The sequence below is a fragment of the Nannospalax galili genome, unplaced genomic scaffold, assembly GCF_000622305.1.
Source record: "Nannospalax galili isolate Female #2095 unplaced genomic scaffold, S.galili_v1.0 scaffold211, whole genome shotgun sequence".
NCBI lineage: Eukaryota > Metazoa > Chordata > Mammalia > Rodentia > Spalacidae > Nannospalax > Nannospalax galili.
The window spans coordinates 3618570-3637930 of NW_008329624.1; the positions used below are offsets into that span (position 1 = coordinate 3618570).

General features: G+C 42.6%; 1 protein-coding gene across 4 annotated transcripts in view; it reads left to right on the forward strand.

Moving 5' to 3' along the window:
* Positions 1 to 19361, forward strand: part of Sytl3 (synaptotagmin like 3) — a 69909-nt gene that overhangs the window by 9676 nt on the left and 40872 nt on the right. For all 4 annotated transcript variants that reach the window (XM_029566642.1, XM_029566644.1, XM_008839590.3 and 1 more), the window contains exon 3: positions 13465 to 13529. In XM_029566642.1, coding sequence (XP_029422502.1) covers positions 13465 to 13529 — 65 coding nt within the window. The remainder of the gene's footprint in view (positions 1 to 13464; positions 13530 to 19361) is intronic.

A 19361-nucleotide genomic window follows, 5' to 3' on the forward strand; every position in this document is an offset into this window, starting at 1 on the left:
GGGTCCAGCTATCTGAAAGACAGGAAGGAAATTAATGGATGACTAGCTATGTCCAAAGAAGGATTTTACCTGGTGCTAAGGTTAAAATGGGATTCCCAGCCTGCTTGTCTTCTGTTTCAAACTTGATATGCTTTTGTCTAAAGCTGACTTCTGACAATGCTGATGGAAAGGGTGTCCCTGGGCTTCTTGGGAGGCTGTGCTGGGGATGGAACCCAGGGTTTTGTGTGTGCTAAGCAAGTGCTCTACTGAACCACATCCAGGGCTTTGTGTGTGCTCAGTAAGCACTCTATTGAACACCTCAGCTCTGTGTGTTTTTCATGATATAAAACAGGAAAAAGATATCACGTGAAGTATTTCACATAGCCAGACATTTTCAAATTTCAAGAGGCTGTCCACAAAGAGTTCTGAGTCAGCAGTGGCATCTCTCTAGTTCTCACATAGAGCTTGGCTGATTCACATGGAATATGTATTCTTTTCATAGGAATGGGGTAATTATTTACAGGATTACGATAAGTCTTTTTTTCCAGGTACCAGAAGGAAGTAAAGATTATTAAGATTTGTTGAAGCCTTATGATACCAAAGCAGACATCAAAACTGTAGGAAGTTATAGGATGCTTGTGTGTGTGCTTTGTGTGTGTATGTGTTCATGTGTGTGAGTGTCAGACCGCATCCTTCATCTTGTTTGAGACAATGTTCACCAGGGCATATGCCAGTCTACTTCTGCTGTCCCCTTCCATCTCACACAGGAACATGATTACAGACTCATCCTACTGTGTCCAGCTATTATGTGGGTTCTGAGGATCCGAACTCAGGTCCTGTATTTGTTACTTTTTGTTGCTGTGCTGGATAGCTTTAGTGTCAACTTGACACACCTGGTGGCGGTGCGGGGCTCAGTTGGGGAATTTCCTACATTGAACTGGCCTATAGCCATGTCTGTGGGGTATTTTCTTGATTGTTGAGTGATGTGGGAAGGCCCAGCCCACTGTGGGTGGTACCACCTCCAGGCAGGTGGTACTATAAGAAAGCAGGTTGAGCCTGGGCCAGGAAAGCAAGTCAGTAAGCAGCGTTCCTCCATGGCCTGTGCTTCAGTTCCTGCCTCCAGGTTCCCGCCCTGAGTTCCTACCTTGGGCTCCTTCAGTGATGAACTGTGACCGGGGAGATGTAAGACAAATAAATGCTTTCCTTCCCAAGTTGGTATTGGTCAGAGTGTTTTGTTACAGTAATTGAAAGCAAACTAGAACCATTGCTGTGCTAGAACACCATGACCAAAAGCAACTTATGGAAGAAAAGAGTTTACTTTGGCTTACAGTTCCAGAAGGGAGAGTCCTTAATGATGAGGGAGGCATGGCAGGATGTGGTGGGAGCCGGAAGCTGAGAGATCACATTGTAAGCCACACACAGAAAGCAGAGATCATAGATTGGCAGTGGGGTGAGGCTGTAAACCCTCAAAACTTGACACCAGTGATGTACTTTCTCCAGTAAGGCTCAACATCCTAAAAGTTCCATAGCTTCCCCCAACTGGGGACCAAGTATTCAAATACCTGAGCCTATGGGGGACATTTTTCATTCAAACCACCACAGGTCTTCACACTTCTACAGTAAGCATTTTACCCAGAGTCATCTCCCCAGCCCTGGAATTCTTTTGGGAAAAAAAATAAGTTCATTTAGTGATTTAGTGCTTACTAAAGAAAATTCTTTTTTTTTTTTTTTTAAACTGGGGTCTCACTAGGTATCTTGGGCTGGCCTCAAACTTACAATTCTCCTGCCTCTACATGCTAGGCATGTACTAACATGCCCAACAAGAGAATGCTTTCACAGACCTATGTGTGTCATTCTTGTTGAAGATCAAATTCATTCTGTGGTCAGTATTTGATTGACAGATCCTGCCTTTAAAACCCTTTTGAGAATTAGTGAGCTTTCAATTTCATTATGTCTTTTGTTTGAATGTTCAGTTGTCATTTACTCAGTTCGTCTGAAACCCGTCACCCTTCAAGGAAGGCCAGCCCTTGGAGGCAGTTTACCTGGGCTGGAACTTTGGATGGTAACCAGGTGTTAACTCGGTGAGCACTCAGGGCCACTGAGGGGCTGGAGTTAAGAGCTTAGGCAGATAGTCAGGGGCTGGGAAGGCTGGTTGTTTATTTAAATTATACTTTCATAAAGATTTCCACAATAATGCATTCATGTCCACAAGACAGACCAAAGTGTATTTATACACCAAACAGATGTCATATGGGACATGCTGATTTCAGAAGACTCAACTCCTGTTTTTCCCCTATTGATGCTGATATTTCAGATCAACATGAATGAGCCTCCTTTCTGCTGAAAGAGGCTGCCCTGGGGTTTCTGCCCAGTTATGAGGCTGACCTTGAGTTGTCATTCTCCTCTGAAATGCTTCCTATGCTGAGATACTTGGGTGGTGATGGGATTAGATTCTGGGATTTCTTTTTCAGATTCAAATGTGTACTTACTGGTTTTTAGAAACAAAGTGTTTCTGTCATAAGACAGTTCTTGGCTCTGCCCAGTCCTGCTAGGCCCTTAGTTACCCGTATGAGTAGCACCTTTGTAACTATGGTATTGAAGTCAACCGATAAGAAACCAGTAATTCCGGGGCTGGAGAGATGGCTCAGCAGTTTAAGAGCACTGATTGCTCTTGCAGAGGACCTGGGTTCAGTTCCCAGCACCCACATGGCGGCTACAAACCGTCCTTAACTCCAGTTCCAGGGGAATCTGAAGCCCTCTTCTGACCTCTGTAGCATTGCATAACATGGGCGCACTCACACACCTGCAGGCAATACACTCATACACATAAAATAAAATAATAAATTAAAAAATATAACTAAAAAAAAGAAACCAGTAATTCCTTCTTCCTTTTAAAATTGTACAGAATTGTAATGGGGGACTGAAACAGTTACCTTAGATTTTTGTCCTGTCTGGAATGATTATTTCCTGTTTAATTTTATTCTCAGACTCTAAAGTCTAGCAGTGGTAAATCTGCTACTGCTATGTTTGGGAAAAGGACAGCAGAATGCACAGAGCACATTATGTTAGCTCATAAATATGGACAGATTCCAAGAGTGACTATTTTGTGAAATCTTCTACCCCTTTAACTAATAAAATAAAATATTATTTGATAACAGTCTGTGATATTTGAACTCTACTATAGATATTCAAATAGCAGGCCAGTGTTCACTGAAGGGTTATTTACAACAGTCAGTAGGCACATTTGTAGATAGGACTTCAGAAAATATGTTACAAGAAAGTTTTAAATGTATGCTAAGGGCTGGGACTTAGCTTAATCAACAGAGTACTTGCTTAGCATGCATGAAGCCCTGGATTCCATCTCCAATAACCAGTGTGATGACTCACACCTGTAATTCTAGGATTTGGGAGGTTGAGGCAGGAGGATCAGGAATTCAAGGTCATCCTCAGCTACGTAGGGAGTTGGAGGCCATCCCTGGTAACTAGAGACCCTGTCTCAAAAAAATTATAAGAACATTCATACATTTTATGCAGTCACAAATATGCTTCTGGGGCTGGAGAGACGGCTCCGTGATGAAGAACACTGCTCTTGCAGAGGACCTGGGTTCGATTGCCAATACCTTCATGGTGGCTAACAACCATCCATAACTCCAGTTCCAGAGGATCCAATGCCCTCTTCTGACCACTGCAGGCATTGCATGACACAGGTGCATTTACACATATGCAGGTAATATCTTCATACACATAAAATAATGAAAGATAATAAATGAAATATTTTTAAATGCTTTTGCAATTTTTAGCTTGAGACACTTGAATGTGGCTCTAAGAAGAACATGGATTTCCATTTGCTCCTGTCATTTGCTGTGACTGAAGGGCAACAGCACTCATTTGCAGTTGTTCTGCAGGAGAAGGCTCTGGTGCTGGGGGAGAAGGGGCCTGAAGTGAGGCTTATCTTACCTGATTCGGAAAGTGAATGGTTGAAGCCGTGGGTATCCATGGAACTAAAACAGGTCCGGGGCTACTTAAAGGCAGTCTTCAGCTACATTCTGAGCTAAGGATGAAGCAGAAATTAAATCCAGAAAAGGAAACAGATACAGAGAGGTCATTCTATAAGTCCATGAAGAGTGATGGTAGCACTTTATTTGTATCCAGTGAATTAATAGAGACATGCAATTGTGTCAGGAAGATGCTTGGAAGCTTTAAAAAGTCATGGATGGGGGCTGGAGAGATGGCTCAGCGGTTAAGAACACTGACTGTTCTTGCAGAAGACCCAGATTTGAATCCCAGTACCCACATGGCAGCTAACAACTGTCCGTAACTCCAGTTCCAGGGGATCCCACAGCCTCTTCTGTCCTCCAAGGGCATTGCATGACACAGGTGCACTTACCTACATGCAGGCAATACACGCATACACATAAAATAAAAATAATAAATAAAATATTTTTAAAAATCCTGGATGAAGGTACAGGGGAACCTGTGGGGATCGGGATGCTGCTCAGTGGTAGAATACTGGTATAGCAAGGATCTTGGTCCTAGTCATAGCACTGAAAAAGAAAAACTCAAGAACTCAGGAATGACATAGCAGTACAGGTGGACGCTAGGGTTAGCTCTAGCACTTCTATGGATGTGTGGCATTCTGAAGGTTGTGATACAACACAACACACACGCAGTTTTTCACAACAGTTTCATAGCTCCTGTAATTGTTGGTGCAATCCCAGTGAGAACGTTTTATAAATGACTGTATTCATTTTGCTAATCATTTTGAAATATCTACATTCTTAATAATCACTACTGTTTGTTACATAGCATCTCCTTCCGTAATTATTTTGTTGCCTGTTTTGTTTTGTATTTTCCATTGCTGTATTCAACGAACGTTACACTTCCACCACTCCAGTGCTTGTTGACCATCTTTAAAAAATTTTTTATTTAGGTCTTTTTAAAGTGTTATGAGTATTTTGTTTGCTTGCTTGTATGTATGTACACCACGTGCTTGTATGTCTGTATACCATGTGCTTGTATGTATGTATACTACTTGCTTGCAGTGCCTTCATGTTACAGAGGCGTTTGAGGCTGTTTTGATTTATCATCTACTTTTTATGCACTAGAAACTTTTTTCTCCCTGAATCCTTACAGTTAAAAACAGTTTGTGGGCTGGAGAGTTGGCTCAGTGGTTAAGAACACTGATTGTTCTTGCAGAAGACCCGGGTTTGAATCCCAGCACCCACATGGCAGCTAACAACTGTCTGTAACTCCAGTTCCAGGGGATCCGACAGCCTCTTCTGTCCTCCTTGGGGATTGCACAACACAGGTGCACTGACCTACATGCAGGCAATACATGCATACACATAAAATAAAAATATTAAATAAAATATATTTTTTAAAAAAAACAGTTTGTAAGATGGGATGTGGTGGCACATGCCTTTAGTCTCAACACTCAGGAGGCAGAGGCAGGCAGATCTCTGTGAGACTGAGGCCAACCTGGTCTACATAGCAAGTTCCAGGCCAGCTAGGGCTAGAGGAAGACCCTGTTCCCTGTTTCACAAAAAACCAACAGGAGCTGGAGAGATGGCTCAGTGGTTAAGAGCATTGGCTGCTCTTGCAGAGGACCCAGGTTCAGTTCCCAGCACCCACATGGTGGCTAACAACCATCTGTGACTCCAGTTCCAGGGGATCCAATGCTGCCTTCTGCCCTCCTCGGGCATAGCACGATGTGGGTGCACTTGTATACATGCAGGCAGTATATTCGTATACATAAAATAAAAATAATAGGTAAAAGATTTTAGAAACAACAAAACAAAACACTTGGTAAAATATTTCTGGGATGGGGGTCTCTTCACACTCATCTTTATAGGCCAAGCAGCATCCATCCCTTTGAGCTGACTATTCAGTCCCTTGAGTTTAATAATTTTCTAACCTAGAAACATTTCCGTCACTTCAATCTGATTATTCTGATTACTCTTTTGTGATTTTTCTTTTCCTTCTGGTACTGGGGATTGAACCCTGGATCTTGTACATGCTGGGCAAGTGATCCACCACTGAGCTACATTTCCAGCCCAGAGAATAATTTTTTGTGAGCAGCCTGGCCTCCCCTATCTTTGTGATTTCTCTTTAGTGTCTCATGTCTTTTTCTTCTTCTTTCCTGTTCTGGGGAAGCAGCTGCACTGACCTTGGCAAAATTTGTTCTGCTCTCTATTGGCCATCAGTAGACCTCCCTCTGCTTGGGCCTGGTCAGTGTCTTAAACACCCTTCACTCTACCCCCTCTGCCCCTCCAGCTTGGATTTTCCTGGTGGCATTGGGTTCTTTTGCACAGAGGCAGTGGCCTTGTTTTTGAAAGCTGCTTCCTGCCAGTGCTGTCTGATTCCCATAGTGATGCTAGCTCGGTATTGTAGTTCCGGGGATGCTCCCCCGGCCATTCAGGTCCAGGATGGGGCTCCCCCAGCCACGCAGCTCCGAGGATGTGGCTCCCCCCGCCACGCAGCTCCAGGGATGGTGTTTTGCCAGCCGCCTTTGGCCATCTTCTCAGACCTCCATGTTGGAGCTGTAACGAGACCTAGTGTTTCTTGTGCCCATACTGTCCTCCCTGTGGTAACCTGAATCTCCTGCTTAGATCTACAGGGGAGATGGGTTTGACTCAGGGCATCTAACCCAATTTCTGTAGGCCTCAAACAAGAACAGTTCTGCCAGGCTGCAGTAAAATTTCTCTTATTTCATTGACAAGTTAGATATAACAAACCCGGTGTCATAAGTCACAACTGCAACTTCTGTTGTTTTATTTGGTTTTTTTTTTTAAAGATTTATTTATTTTTATTTTATGCTTATGAGTGTATTGCATGCATGTGTGTAAGTGCACCCATGTTGTTCAATGCCTGCAGAGGTCAGAAGAGGGCACTGGATTCCCCTGGAACTGGAGTTACAGTCAGTTGTTAGCTACCATATGGGTGCTAGGAAATTGAACCTGGGTCCTTTGCAAGAACGGCCAGTGCTCTTAAACATTGAGCCGTCTCTCCAGCCCTTGTTTTTGAGATAGGGTTTCACTGTGTAGACTAAGCTGTCCTTAAACTCATGATCCTCCTGCCCCAGTCTCCTAAGTGCTAGGAGACACACTCAGCTAAAATCTGCACTTAGGCCTCTCCACAACTCCCTTTATGGTGTTGAGGATGGAGCCAGAACCTCACATATGGAAGGAAGGTGAGCACTCCACTGCTGAGCTGTACCCCCAGCTCCACAGTCTCAATCCCACAACCTTCTGACTGTACCCATAGGTGTTGTTTAATGCTTACTACTTTAATGCCTCAAGATGGGCCATGGGTTCTCTGCAGTGCCCCCCAGCCCTGCTGTGGTACACCCAGTCCCTTCTCTACCGTTCCTGCCTGGTGTCTGAACGCATAGCCTCTCTACATGTTCAAAGACTGTGACACACAGAACATCAGGGCACACTGCTATGGGCTCTCCCCATTTTGGATCCTACCTCATCCCTTCTCAGCATGCTCCCTGTAGAGGTAGGAAAATTTGTTCATTCATTCATTCATTCATTCATTCATTCATTCATTCATTCACCAGTCCATAGTGCTGGGGGCTGGGACTGTGACTCTATATGAAGAACAGGGTGCCTAAGGTTAAGGAAAGCACAGTTAAGAATGTTTTGCAAGAAGTGTTTTGCAAGATAAACATTTATTTATCTTTATCACAATTCTCTGACTTTTCTCATAGTTAACTAGGATTTAATCATAGACATCAGCCTTTCCTGTAAGAATGTTGAAAGCATATCAGCTGAGCTTGTTAAAAACAAAACCCACACTAATTTGCTTCACTACTGCAAAGCATCTTAGCTACAAGGTTGTTCGAAATAGTTTTTGGTTGTGTGCATATGCAGGACTGTTTTTAGTGGGAATTAGAAGTCAGACAAGCTGATTCAAAGTTCAGTTGCATGGTATCTCACTGCTTTATTTCAAGTTTTTCTTTTTTTGTTTGTTTGTTTTTAATTCTGTGCATCTGACAAGCCACCAGAGTCTCCTCAGGACCGCCTGCAGCTCCCCTTGCTGTCAGAGGGTGGACCTACATGGATGTGCGTCTTTGGGCTTTCACAGAATGCTGGGTGACAGACCCATCTTCCACCTTTTGTCAGTTGAATGGTGAAAATAACTTCAGCATTTCTGGGGACATCATGCCCACTAGTAACAAGTACAACAGCTTTCCCACCTGCAGGTGCAGCAGTGTGATGCAAAGTAAGATACATACCACAGGCCTGTTCCGCTCACTGCTTGCTGATAGCAGGGCATTCAGAACAGCCTTGTGCTGGGGTCCTCCAGCTCCCTCATTATTAAACATGTGTGCTAGAATTTGCAAAGTAATTTAAACAACTATTTCCCTTTGCCTATGAAAAGTTGGCATTAGCAAGGTTGAAGGTCACAAAGCTGATACCTTCTGGAAATGTGTTAAGCACCATCCACACACCAGGTACTCAGTATTTATAATTCCCACCTCCTTCAGGCAGGGAACTGCCTTCCAGGGTGTCCAGCCTTCAGTTCTCAAGTTGAGAGAGCTTGTATATGTTTATTTTTCATGGTATGCAGACACAACCTTTTTTTATCTACAAAGACCGTGTTTGAGCACTGCACAATCAAATTATAGAAGAAAATATCACACACACATACAACGTGCACACACACACACACACACACACACACTTCATAATGTTTTTACTAAGTTTACAATTTAGTGTCAGGTCACATTCATGCTACCCTAAGTTGTTGGTTAGATATCCATTGTGTGACCCAAGACAATTCTTCATCCAGCTGGAGATGTAGCTCAGTGACAGAATACTCACCCAGTGTGCATGAAGTCCTGTGCATTTCAGTACCATAAAAATGTTTTAAAGAAGCAAGCCATGATTCTGAACATTTTAAAAGCTTTAAGCAACTGCTAAGCTCATAAAATGTTTCAAGAAGCTCTTTTAAAAAATAGTTTTATTGGCTGGGACTGGTGGTGCATGCCTTTAATCCGAGCACTCGGGAGGCAGAGGCAGGCAGATCTCTGTGAGTTCAAGGCCAGTCTGGTCTATGTAGTGAGTTCCAGGCCAGCTGGGGCTACAGGGAGACCCTGTCTCAAAAAGACCAAAAAATTTTTTTTATTATTTTTGGGGCTGGAGAGATGGCTCAGCGGTTAAGAACACTGGTTGTTCTTGCAGAAGACCCAGGTTTGAATCCCAGCACCCACATGGCAGCTAACAACTGTCCATAACTCCAGTCCCAGGGGATCTGACAGCCTCTTCTGACCTCCGCAGGCATTGCACGATATGGGTGCAGTTACCTACATGCAGGCAATATACCCATACACATAAAATAAAAATGATAAAATTTAAAAAAGAGTTTTATTATTTTTATTTTATGTGTATGGGTGTATTGCCCGCATGTAGGTAAGTGCATCATGTAGTACCTGTGGAGGTCAGAAGAAGGCATCAGATCCCTTGGAACCAGAATTACTGATGGTTGTTAGCCACCATATGGGTGCTGGGAATCGAACCCAGATCCTTGGCAAGAGCAGCCAGTGCTCTTAACTGCTGAGCCATCTCTCCAGCTCCTCAAGAAGCTTTTATGACCTGATTCTGGTTTCATCATCTGGGAAGAAGTGCTGCAAACTTTCTTTGGTTACACTGGCTTGGCCCTGAGGAACAGAAACTGCAGATGTACTGAGTTCTACAGTGGACAGTGAGAACAATAAGTAGTCCTCTTTGTTAAACTAAGGATGGTGTAGACAGAGAGTTCTTATAAAAGGTATTGGGATCCAGGAGTGGTGACTCGCTTCTGTAATCTCAGCACTTGGGAAGCTTGAGGCAGGAGGATTGTTGTGAATTTGAGGCCAATCTCGGCTGCATAGTGAATTCCTAGTCAGCCTGAGCTGGAGAGTGAGACCTTGTCTCAAAAAGATAATTCAAGCTGGGTGTGGTGGGAGCATACCTTTAATCCCAGCCAGTGCTCGGGAGGCAGAGGCAGGTGGATCTGTGTGAAATTGAGACCAGCTTGGTCTGCATAGCATGTTCCAGGTCAGCTGTGGCTACAGAGAGACCCTGTCTCAACCCCCTTCCCCCCAAAAAAAACTTAAAAAAGATAATTCAGTAATTGTTTACATACCAGCTGGCTTTGCAGAAAAGTGTAATGAAGATCCTGCTGAATCTTACACTCAAAGGAAACGGGCTCCAGTGCAGAAGCAGTGGTGTTCATATGCTGTAGAACAGCACTTTCTAAACTTTTCCACACATGATCCTTTTTGTCCAAGAAGTTTCTACATGACCCAAAGTATACAGGTATTTACTGGTGATAAATCAAAAATAATTTTATTTATTTATTGTGGGGAACATGGGGTTGTAAATATGTGTGGTGCATGTACGTCTGTGTGAGTGAGTGTACCCATGCACACAGCTGTGGGGGCCAGAAAAGGTCATTGGGTGTCCTTTTCTATTGCTCTCTACCTTATTACCTTGGGACAAGGGCTCTCACTGAACTGGAAACTGGTCATTTCAGCTTGGCTAGTGGCCAGGAAGCTCCAGCGATCCACCTATCTCCTTCCCCGACCCCAATGCTGGAGTTAAGAGGCACACACAGTAGCCACGCCCAGATTTGTATGTGCGTACTGGGGATTCAAACTCAGATCTTCGTGTTTGCATAGCCAGCCCTCTTATCCACTGAGCCACCTCCTCAGCCTCAAGAATTTTCTTTTAAAAGAATTCTTTTGTAGACAAATGATTTTACCATTTATTAAAGAGAAAAATTTGCATACCGAGTTGGTTGTGCTTTTTTTGTTTTAAATTTATTTTTATTTTATGTATGTTTTGCCTGTATGTATGTATGTATACCACATGTGTGCAATGCCTGTGGAAGCCAGAGGAGGGCATCAGATCCCCTGTAGGACAGAAGAGGGTGTCATATGGTTGTTTGCCACCATGTGGGTGCTGGGAACTCAACCTGGGTCCTCTGCAAGGGTAGCCAGTGCTTTTAACTGCTGAGCCATCTCTCCAATCCCACTTCCTTTGCTTTTAAACGGAGTTAAACCTTGGCTGACTATTTGATGCTGCAAGATACAGAGCATCTTCAACACTTTTCAGAGTTGATTGATTTTTTGGTTTTATAATCACCAATGCTGAGAACGTCGCTTCACATGAATATGAAGCACAGACTGGCAGAAGTATTTTTAGAGCCATTTCAGAAATTATTGTATATTCTGTCCTGATTCTAAGCCAAAACTCACTGAAAACTTTAAAATGAAAATCAAGTCAGCAACTCAAAACAGTCATTTTAAAAATGAGACATTCCAAAACAATACAATCTAAAGGTACACTACTTTTGAAGAATGATGAAAAAATTGTAAAGTCTTTGTTTTCCATAATTAAACCATTGTTTCTTTAAGAGCAGAAAACTTTGTGTGTACTATAAAGACACTGTAATTCACAGCATACAGCTGTCTTGAATCAGCTAAGGTATTTCAGTCGGCATTTGTTGGTGTTGTGTGGGGTGATGGTGTTGTGTGGTGTGACGGTGTGGAAAGTACTGTTTATTCAGAACCAAGACTACAGTATGGTTGTGCAATAGGCAAACTGCCAGAGACACCTTGGCTTCACCATGTGTTTGAGCTTGAATTAATTTTTTGTCATTGTGTGTTCAAAGTCCTTTACTGTTGCCAAAGTTTTTGTGACTGCCACATTCGGGTCACATGAATCTGTATGGGAAAGTGACCCACAATTTTAAAAACTGTCATTTAGACAGTAGTACCTTATCCTCCTTTCTTCAGTCACAGAGAAGCCCAAGGGGCCCCAGAGCTTGAACCCAGCTCTCTACAAACCAAGTTAGCCCTATAGGCACTTCCCTCATCTGAAAGTGAGTGGAATGGGTAACTGGTTAGAGGATTGGAACCAGGTAACTAGAGTTTTAATTCACCTGCTTCATGAATGGGTTCTGAAATGCCTCTGGGTCTAGAGACATCTTTCCATTACATGTATTTGCAATGTGGCTTTACTCACAGATAGATGCCCCCTTTTCCGTCTCCCTGTCCTTGCCTGTGTTTCACCTTGATGACTGTCTATGTTCCTGGGTGCTTATCTATGGAAGCTCCACCATTGGAGGGTCTCAGACATAAGGGCTTCTGGTCACAAAGTAATAAAATGTGGGATAGTAAATAATAAGCTTTAATGCCACTCCCTCGCCAGAAAAAAAAAAGCAGACAACCACAAAAACAGGAAGTGAAGTGCATTCATCAGTAGGAGACCTTTCTCCGGTCCACCTTATGTAAAACTTAGGTCTTGTCCTGCTTGTAAGGACTGAGGAGGCCTCCTTGGAACCAGTACGGTTGGTGGTAAGGAGCGCCAAAGGGAGTTGAATTTATCCATCATTAATCTCTCTCTCTCTCTCTTTCATCAACCTTTCTCCGGTCCACCTTATGTAAAACTTAGGTCTTGTCCTGCTTCTAAGGACTGAGGAGGCCTCCTTGGAACCAGTACGGTTGGTGGTAAGGAGCGTCAAAGGGAGTTGAATTTATCCATCATTAATCTCTCTCTCTCTCTCTTTCATCTCTCTGTCCCTCTCTGTCTCTCTGTTGTCTCTCTCTCTCTCTCTCTCTCTCTCTCTCTCTCTCTCTCCACACAAACCTGGGATCAAGTCCAGGGCTTCACCTGTTAACACACACTTCACCACTGAGCTACATCCCTAGCCCACATGGTACATTATTTTAAGGATGTGAACAACTTACATCTCTGTGTTTACCTTTTCATTTCCTGAAAGGATACTCATGATTCTCTCTCCCTTTTAGAGGTTCTTTGAGTTTGGATGTGGAATCTCTGTCCATGATGTTACTTCCGTTCAGAGCGCTAACATAGGCATGTTCTCTGTACTGTATGCATGTGAGTTAGCTGCTGTTGGGCAGCTGGTCGAGCCCAGGTCATTTTCTGTGTCTTGGTGGCCCACTTGGACCCACATCTTTACATCCCCATGGAAGCACATGATTCCATATTCCAGACTTCAGGTCCTCCCAGGGACCTTTCCAGGTCAACTTAATCTGTTGGTTCTCGGTACTCTCCTGGTAAACATGCACTGAGGATAATCTTTACCTCGGATTTTTCTGGAGCTCATCCTTCATGCCATTGCTACTGTTAACATGGTAATGGATCTTTTTGCTGACAAGTTTGCTTCACTTTTGTATTTATTCAGAAACATTAAGTGCTTGATGTACGTGGGTACAAGCATATGTTGATATGGGTGGATCACATGAACATGTCACATGTGGGGTATAATATATCAGAGTAGGAGACTAAGCTGCCTAATCAAATCACTCACCCTTCTGGAAAATCTGGAAAGTGGGTGTTTAGCCTCTTGTAAGGCTAGTATTTTAGGATATTCCCTCTTCCTTCCCTCCTTCCATTGGTTCTCTCTCTTAGGGCTGTAATGTAGCACTGTCCAAATCTATTGTCTGAGGCCTTCTTTCTGTTTGCTTTGCAGAAATATGAAAATAAAAACTGGAGAATGGTTCTTTGAGGAACGAGCCAAGAAATTTCCAACTGAAGGTAAATGCTCTTAAAACCTTAACTAAAGTAAAATGGTAATTCCTAGTTTTGAAGCATTTGATGTTAGGTCTTTTCAGTTAAAAAAAAAAGAAAGAAAGAAAGAAAGAAAACAAGCCAGGCGTGGTGGCACATGCCTTTAATCCCAGCACTTAGGAGGCAGAGGCGGGGGGGTCTCTGTGAGTTCGAGGCCAGCCGTGTCTACATAGTGAGTTCCTGGACAGCTGGGGCTACAGAGAGACCCTGTCTCAAAAAGACAAAAAAACAAAACAAAACAAAAAACAAAAAACAAACAACCCCCCCCCAAAAAACTATGGGTTTAGAACTGTCAAAAGAGAAAGTCACACTATATTTAATTACAGATCTGGTTGGTTTTTATTTTTGCTTTATGAATTGGAGTCACCTGTGTTATACAAATTGAATAAGAGCACCCCCTGAGCAGTGATGGGGCAATAGACTAGTAACCAGTAGGCCGGCTCAGTGGTTGACACTAGGTAACTTCAGCCTACTGTTTTTGGTGAGGGCTAAAGCCCATTGTAAAGGGTTATTTTTTTATTATAAAAGGACCATAGGACTTCCTCATACAGCTCAGATAGACTAGAATCTTCTGTTTTCAGGCAAAGGTAGTCTTTTTTTTTTTTTTAATCTATCTGCTTCCTTAAAGGCTGTTTGATTATGTGCCTTGAATCATGAGTCATTTGGTTTGGTCTGGTCTGCTGGTGCCTAATGCAGGAACTCGTCCAGAGCAATGGCCTCCTAAGACTTCCGTTTGGCAGTATACAAGCTCTAACATCTGGCCTCTTCCATTTGTTTGTACTCCTCGTACCTCAGCTGAGTTGGCTGGTTACCTCTGCTTTTGCTTCTCCTCTGCCCTTCTTTTGCCTCTGTGATGGGCCCCCTTTTAAGGCTCTGCTCCATGAGTTTTCCAGCTTCCTTCTTCGGGAATGATGGTTCCTTTTGAACACAACATCTTTCAGTCTGTACATGTTTTCTCTGGTTATTATAAAACACTTTTGTTAGAGAATTATCTGTACACCTCCATTTCGCTCTACAAGCAGAGACTTCTTTTAAAATCTAGCTCATCCAATACTTTGTTCATAATCCTTAATTAAAAATAATTGGCTTAGGGTTGGGGGTATGGCTCAGTGGATAAAGTGCTTGCCTTGCAAGCATATGGACCTGAGTTGCAGCCCCAAAACCCTTGAAAAAAAAGTCTAGGTATGGTTGCAAGAGATTGTAATCTCAATGCTGGGAAGGCTCACAGGGTGATCCTTAAGGCTTTTTGGCCAGCCAGCCTAGCCTACGAGACAAACTCCAGGCCAATGGGAGACAGTGCCTCAGAACACAAGATGGACAGCACCTGAGGAACACCAGCTAGTCTGGCATATGCTGTGGTGAACAACATGAGAGAGACCTGTCTCAAACAAGGTAGAGGGGAAGGTGAGGACTGGAAGGGGCACTTGGCTTCTGACTTGCATAAGCACTTGGCAACATGCATATGTCCCCTTCCGCACATATATGCTCATATATCATATACATGCACAAAAGATAGACAGTAAAGAGAAATAGATAAACAAATAAACAAGTAGCTGGGGCTATAGATTAGCAGTAGAGTGCTTACCTAGGAGTGAAGCCCAAATATAGGGGAAAAAAGACATCTTCCAAAATGTACTGATGACTCTATATGTCCATCAAATACAAGCTCTATACTTTATTTTCAAGTCAGTGACTACCTTGCTTTGGTTTTCATGTTAGGAATCACTGTGGGGACCATCTTGTATGGAGATCTTGGCTCTTCTGTTTAATTCCCTTGCATAGATTCTTCAAGGATATCTGGTTGGATGTACGAAAAATTGAAAGGATTCTGGTATGTTTTGCCAACTCACCTTCTAGGATGGGCATTTCATGTACTGTCCTTGAAGGGTGTGCCAGCTGCCTTCTCTCCATTCTCTGGCCCTCTCTGAAGCATATGAAATTATATTTGTGAGCAAAAGTACTACGTATTCATTTAAAAATTGGAAAGTAGGAGGTGTGGATCCTTAAAGCTCTTGCCTACCATTTGTGAGGCACTGGGTTCAATCCTCAGCATGAAAAAAAGAAAAAAAGCCTTGTTAAAAACAGAGCAACTTAACTAAGAGAATAATTGCTAATATTCTATTACATGCACAAAAGGATAGAAATGATATGTATGTTTCTATCCTTGTGCATATGTGCACATTTTAAAAAGTATTTAGGGGCCAGAGAGATGGCTCAGAAGCTGCAGGTGCTTGCTGACAAGCCTGACAACCTGAGTTGGTTCCCTGTGGCCCACATAGTAGAAAGAGAGAAAAAATGGGCTCCCACAAGCTGTCCTCTGACCTTCACAGGCACACGTCTTTCTCCCACAAAATAAAAAAAAATGAAAACATGGCTGGGCATGGTGGCACACACCTTTACTCCCAGCACTTGGGAGGCAGAGGCAGGTGGATCTCTGTGAGTTCAAAGCCAGCCTGGTCTACTTAGTAAGTTCCAGGACAGCTGGGGCCACAGGAAGACCCTGTCTCAAAAAGGCCAAAAACGAATTTCATGTCGGAGAAATGTGTATTCAAGTTACTGAAAAAAAGAAAAAGAAAATGTAATAAAACAAATCTTTAACGATTTAGGTTGAACCATAAGAGTCTGATGTTTTTAAGCAAAAATAAAATGCATAGAGGCAATTTCATGTGAGTCAGGACAATGTTTATGTTATTGGGACCAACTTACCTACAGTTTTATCCTGATATTCCTTTCTCTCTCTCTCTCTCTCTTCCTTTCTCTCTCTCTCTCTCCCTCCCTCCCTCCTTTCCTTCCTTCTTTCTTTTTTTTGAGGTAGGGTCTCTCTGTAGCCCCAGCTGGCCAGGAACTCACTATGTAGATAAGGCTGGCCTCGAACTCACAGAAATCCCCCTGCCTCTGCTCCTGAGTGCTGGGATTAAAGGCATGCGCCACGGTGCCCAGCTTATCCTGATATTTCTTTATGCAGTGATTTATAAAGAATATTTTCCAGGACACAGTAGGCCTTAAGACAAATGACAGAATGTATGAATTCTGGTGGGGGGCAGTATGGGGGGGATACCAGTGGGGAAAGGGGTATAAAGATGATTAAGATCTATTGAGATGTTCTGTATGAAATACTAAAAAAATTCAACAAAAAAGAATATTTTCCAGGGCTAGAGAGATGGCTCAGTGGTTAAGAACACTAGCTGTTCTTGCAGAAGACTGGGGTTTGGTTCCCACCACCCACATGGTGGCTAACAACTGTCTATAACTCCAGTTCCAGGGGAATCTGACATTGTCTTCTGTGGCCTCAGCAGGCATTGCACACACAGGTGTGCTTATATACATGCAAGAAAAACACTCATACACGTAAAATAAAATAAAAAATTAAAAAAATTTAAGGAATATTTTTCAAATATTTAACATCAAGGATTGTATGATGTTTCTGATGACCACATCTCATCTAGTCTCTGAATACCCCATTATTTACTTAACCAAATCATGATTGTGGATAGTTTGGAAATTTCCAATATTTGTATTATATTTGGGGGAGTTTAAAATATAAAAATAACAAATAACAATGCATCAGGTATCTTTATAGATAATTTTTTGGCACATTTCCGAATATTTGTACAGAGGACAGCAAGATCAGGAAAGATTGTCTCCCAAGTGGGTGTATATCAACACCAGTGAGTTGTCCTTAAAACAACTAACAAACTGGGAACTGGAGAGATGGCTCAGGGGTTAAGAGCACTGACAGCTCTTGAAGAGAACCCGGGTTCGATTCCCAGCACCCACATGGTGGCTATGAACCATCCTTAACTCCAGTTCCAGGGGAATCCGAAGCCCTCTGCCGACCTCCATGGCATTGCAAGACACGGGTTCCAAAATGTTCGTGTGTATCTCAATGAGAACTTGTAAAATTACTATCAAGGGTGAATATTTCCCTCTTTCCTGGCCTTCCATAGATGCTCATTGAGAGACAACCTTTCAGTCTTAGTAGCTGCACACATAGTTTCCCAGCGTGTAATCTATTTAAATCATTCATAGTTTTTCACATGCAGAGTCATGTCTTCTCCTATATAATGTCTTTCTATGCTTTTACGTCTAGAGACATCTTCCTTATCCCATGATCAGTTAGGCATCCACGTTTGTTTTCTTCTTTTATTTACCTCTTCACAATTCATCAGGAAGCCTGATCTGGTTTTTCTCCTAGTCCTTTGTGTTTCTAGTACTACCTGTACCACTGGGTTTCTCACCGGGCTGGTGTGCCCGGCTTCTGGGAACTGTTTGCCTGTCCCCTAGTGGTGCATTCTGCAGGCTCTGTCCCACAGAATTCTTCATATACTGTCTTCCGCCTGCACTCCCAGCCATTCTGCCCTGCCCATAATTTGCATTGTTCAAGGCTAAGAGCTCTGAATAAATGAGAAAGAAAATGAATGGACTGAGCAAAGATATTATTTGGTAATAAAGGCAAAGTTATATACCCATGAGTGCCCATTCTCAGGCTTAGGTTCGGGTATTTGTTCTTTTTGGCATTGGAAACGTAGATCTAGTTTTAATGTTCAGTTGAAGTAATTCTTGGTATCATTATGCCCTCATCATCCAATTTCCTTTTTATATGCTTTACTTATTTCCTTTCATGGTCCCATTAGATATGTCGTTTAAGATAAATGTTCCCAAAATTTCCCTGAAAGGAGAAAAGGGTGAAGTAATAACACTGATAAAGAATAATAGAAATTAATTGTGGTAATATTTATTGTGCTGATTTTCCAACCTTTAATAAAAAGACTTAAGAGGGCCAGGGAGATGGCTCAGTGGGTAAGAGTCCTTGCTGCTCAATTATGAGCACCTGAGTTCAAATCTCCAAACTCAACATAGAAAGCTAGGTGTGGCTGTGTGCATGCCTATAACTCCAGCACTGTGAGAGGCAAAGACGGGAGGATCACTGGGGCCTACTGGCCACCAGCCTAGCTCCAAGTTTAGTGAGAGACCCCCCCCATAAGGGGATAAGATGGAGCGTGATGGAACAGAATACATGATATCCTTTTGTGGTCTCTATGAGTATGTAAGAGTGTGCAACACACACACACACACACACAAATGCTTAAGGATAAACAAAAGTGAGTCCAAGTCTTCATTTTATACAAACATAGAACAAAATATTTCAGTTCTTTTGGCTTATTGATTTTTTCTGATTACACACTGCATCTTTCTCAGACGTTTTTATTTATTGTTTTTATTTTATGTGTATGAGTGAGTGTATTGCCTGCATGTGTGTAAGTGCACCTGTGTCGTGCAGTGCCCACAGAGGTCAGAAGAAGGCTTTGGATCCCCTGGAACTAGAGTTACACATGGTTGTTAGCTGCCATGTGGGTGCTGGGAATTGAACCTGGGTTCTCTGCAAAAGCAGTCAGTGCTTTTAACTGCTGAGCCATCTCTCTAGTTCTTTTCTAAGACTTTTAAATTAGATAGTTAGTTTTGTGATCCTAATTATTTTTTTAATATATAACTTAACTTTTTTTTTTGGTCTCCCTGTAGCCTCAGCTGGTCTCACAGAGATCTGCCTACCTCTACCTCCAGAGTGCTGGGATTAAAGGCATAGACCACCATGCCCATCTAATATTTCCTTACGTGCTGTAGTTGAGGTTTATCTCACTCTCTGGAATCACTGAAATGTCCAAACCTTCCCAGCCCTAAAATGTCTTTAGGAAGCTTTCTAAATCATCCTGTCATTCCCTCCTCTAGACCATCTAGCTGTAGAATTTGGAAATTTTTGAGGTTTTTTTTTTTTTTTTTTTTTTTGTGGTTTTTGGGACT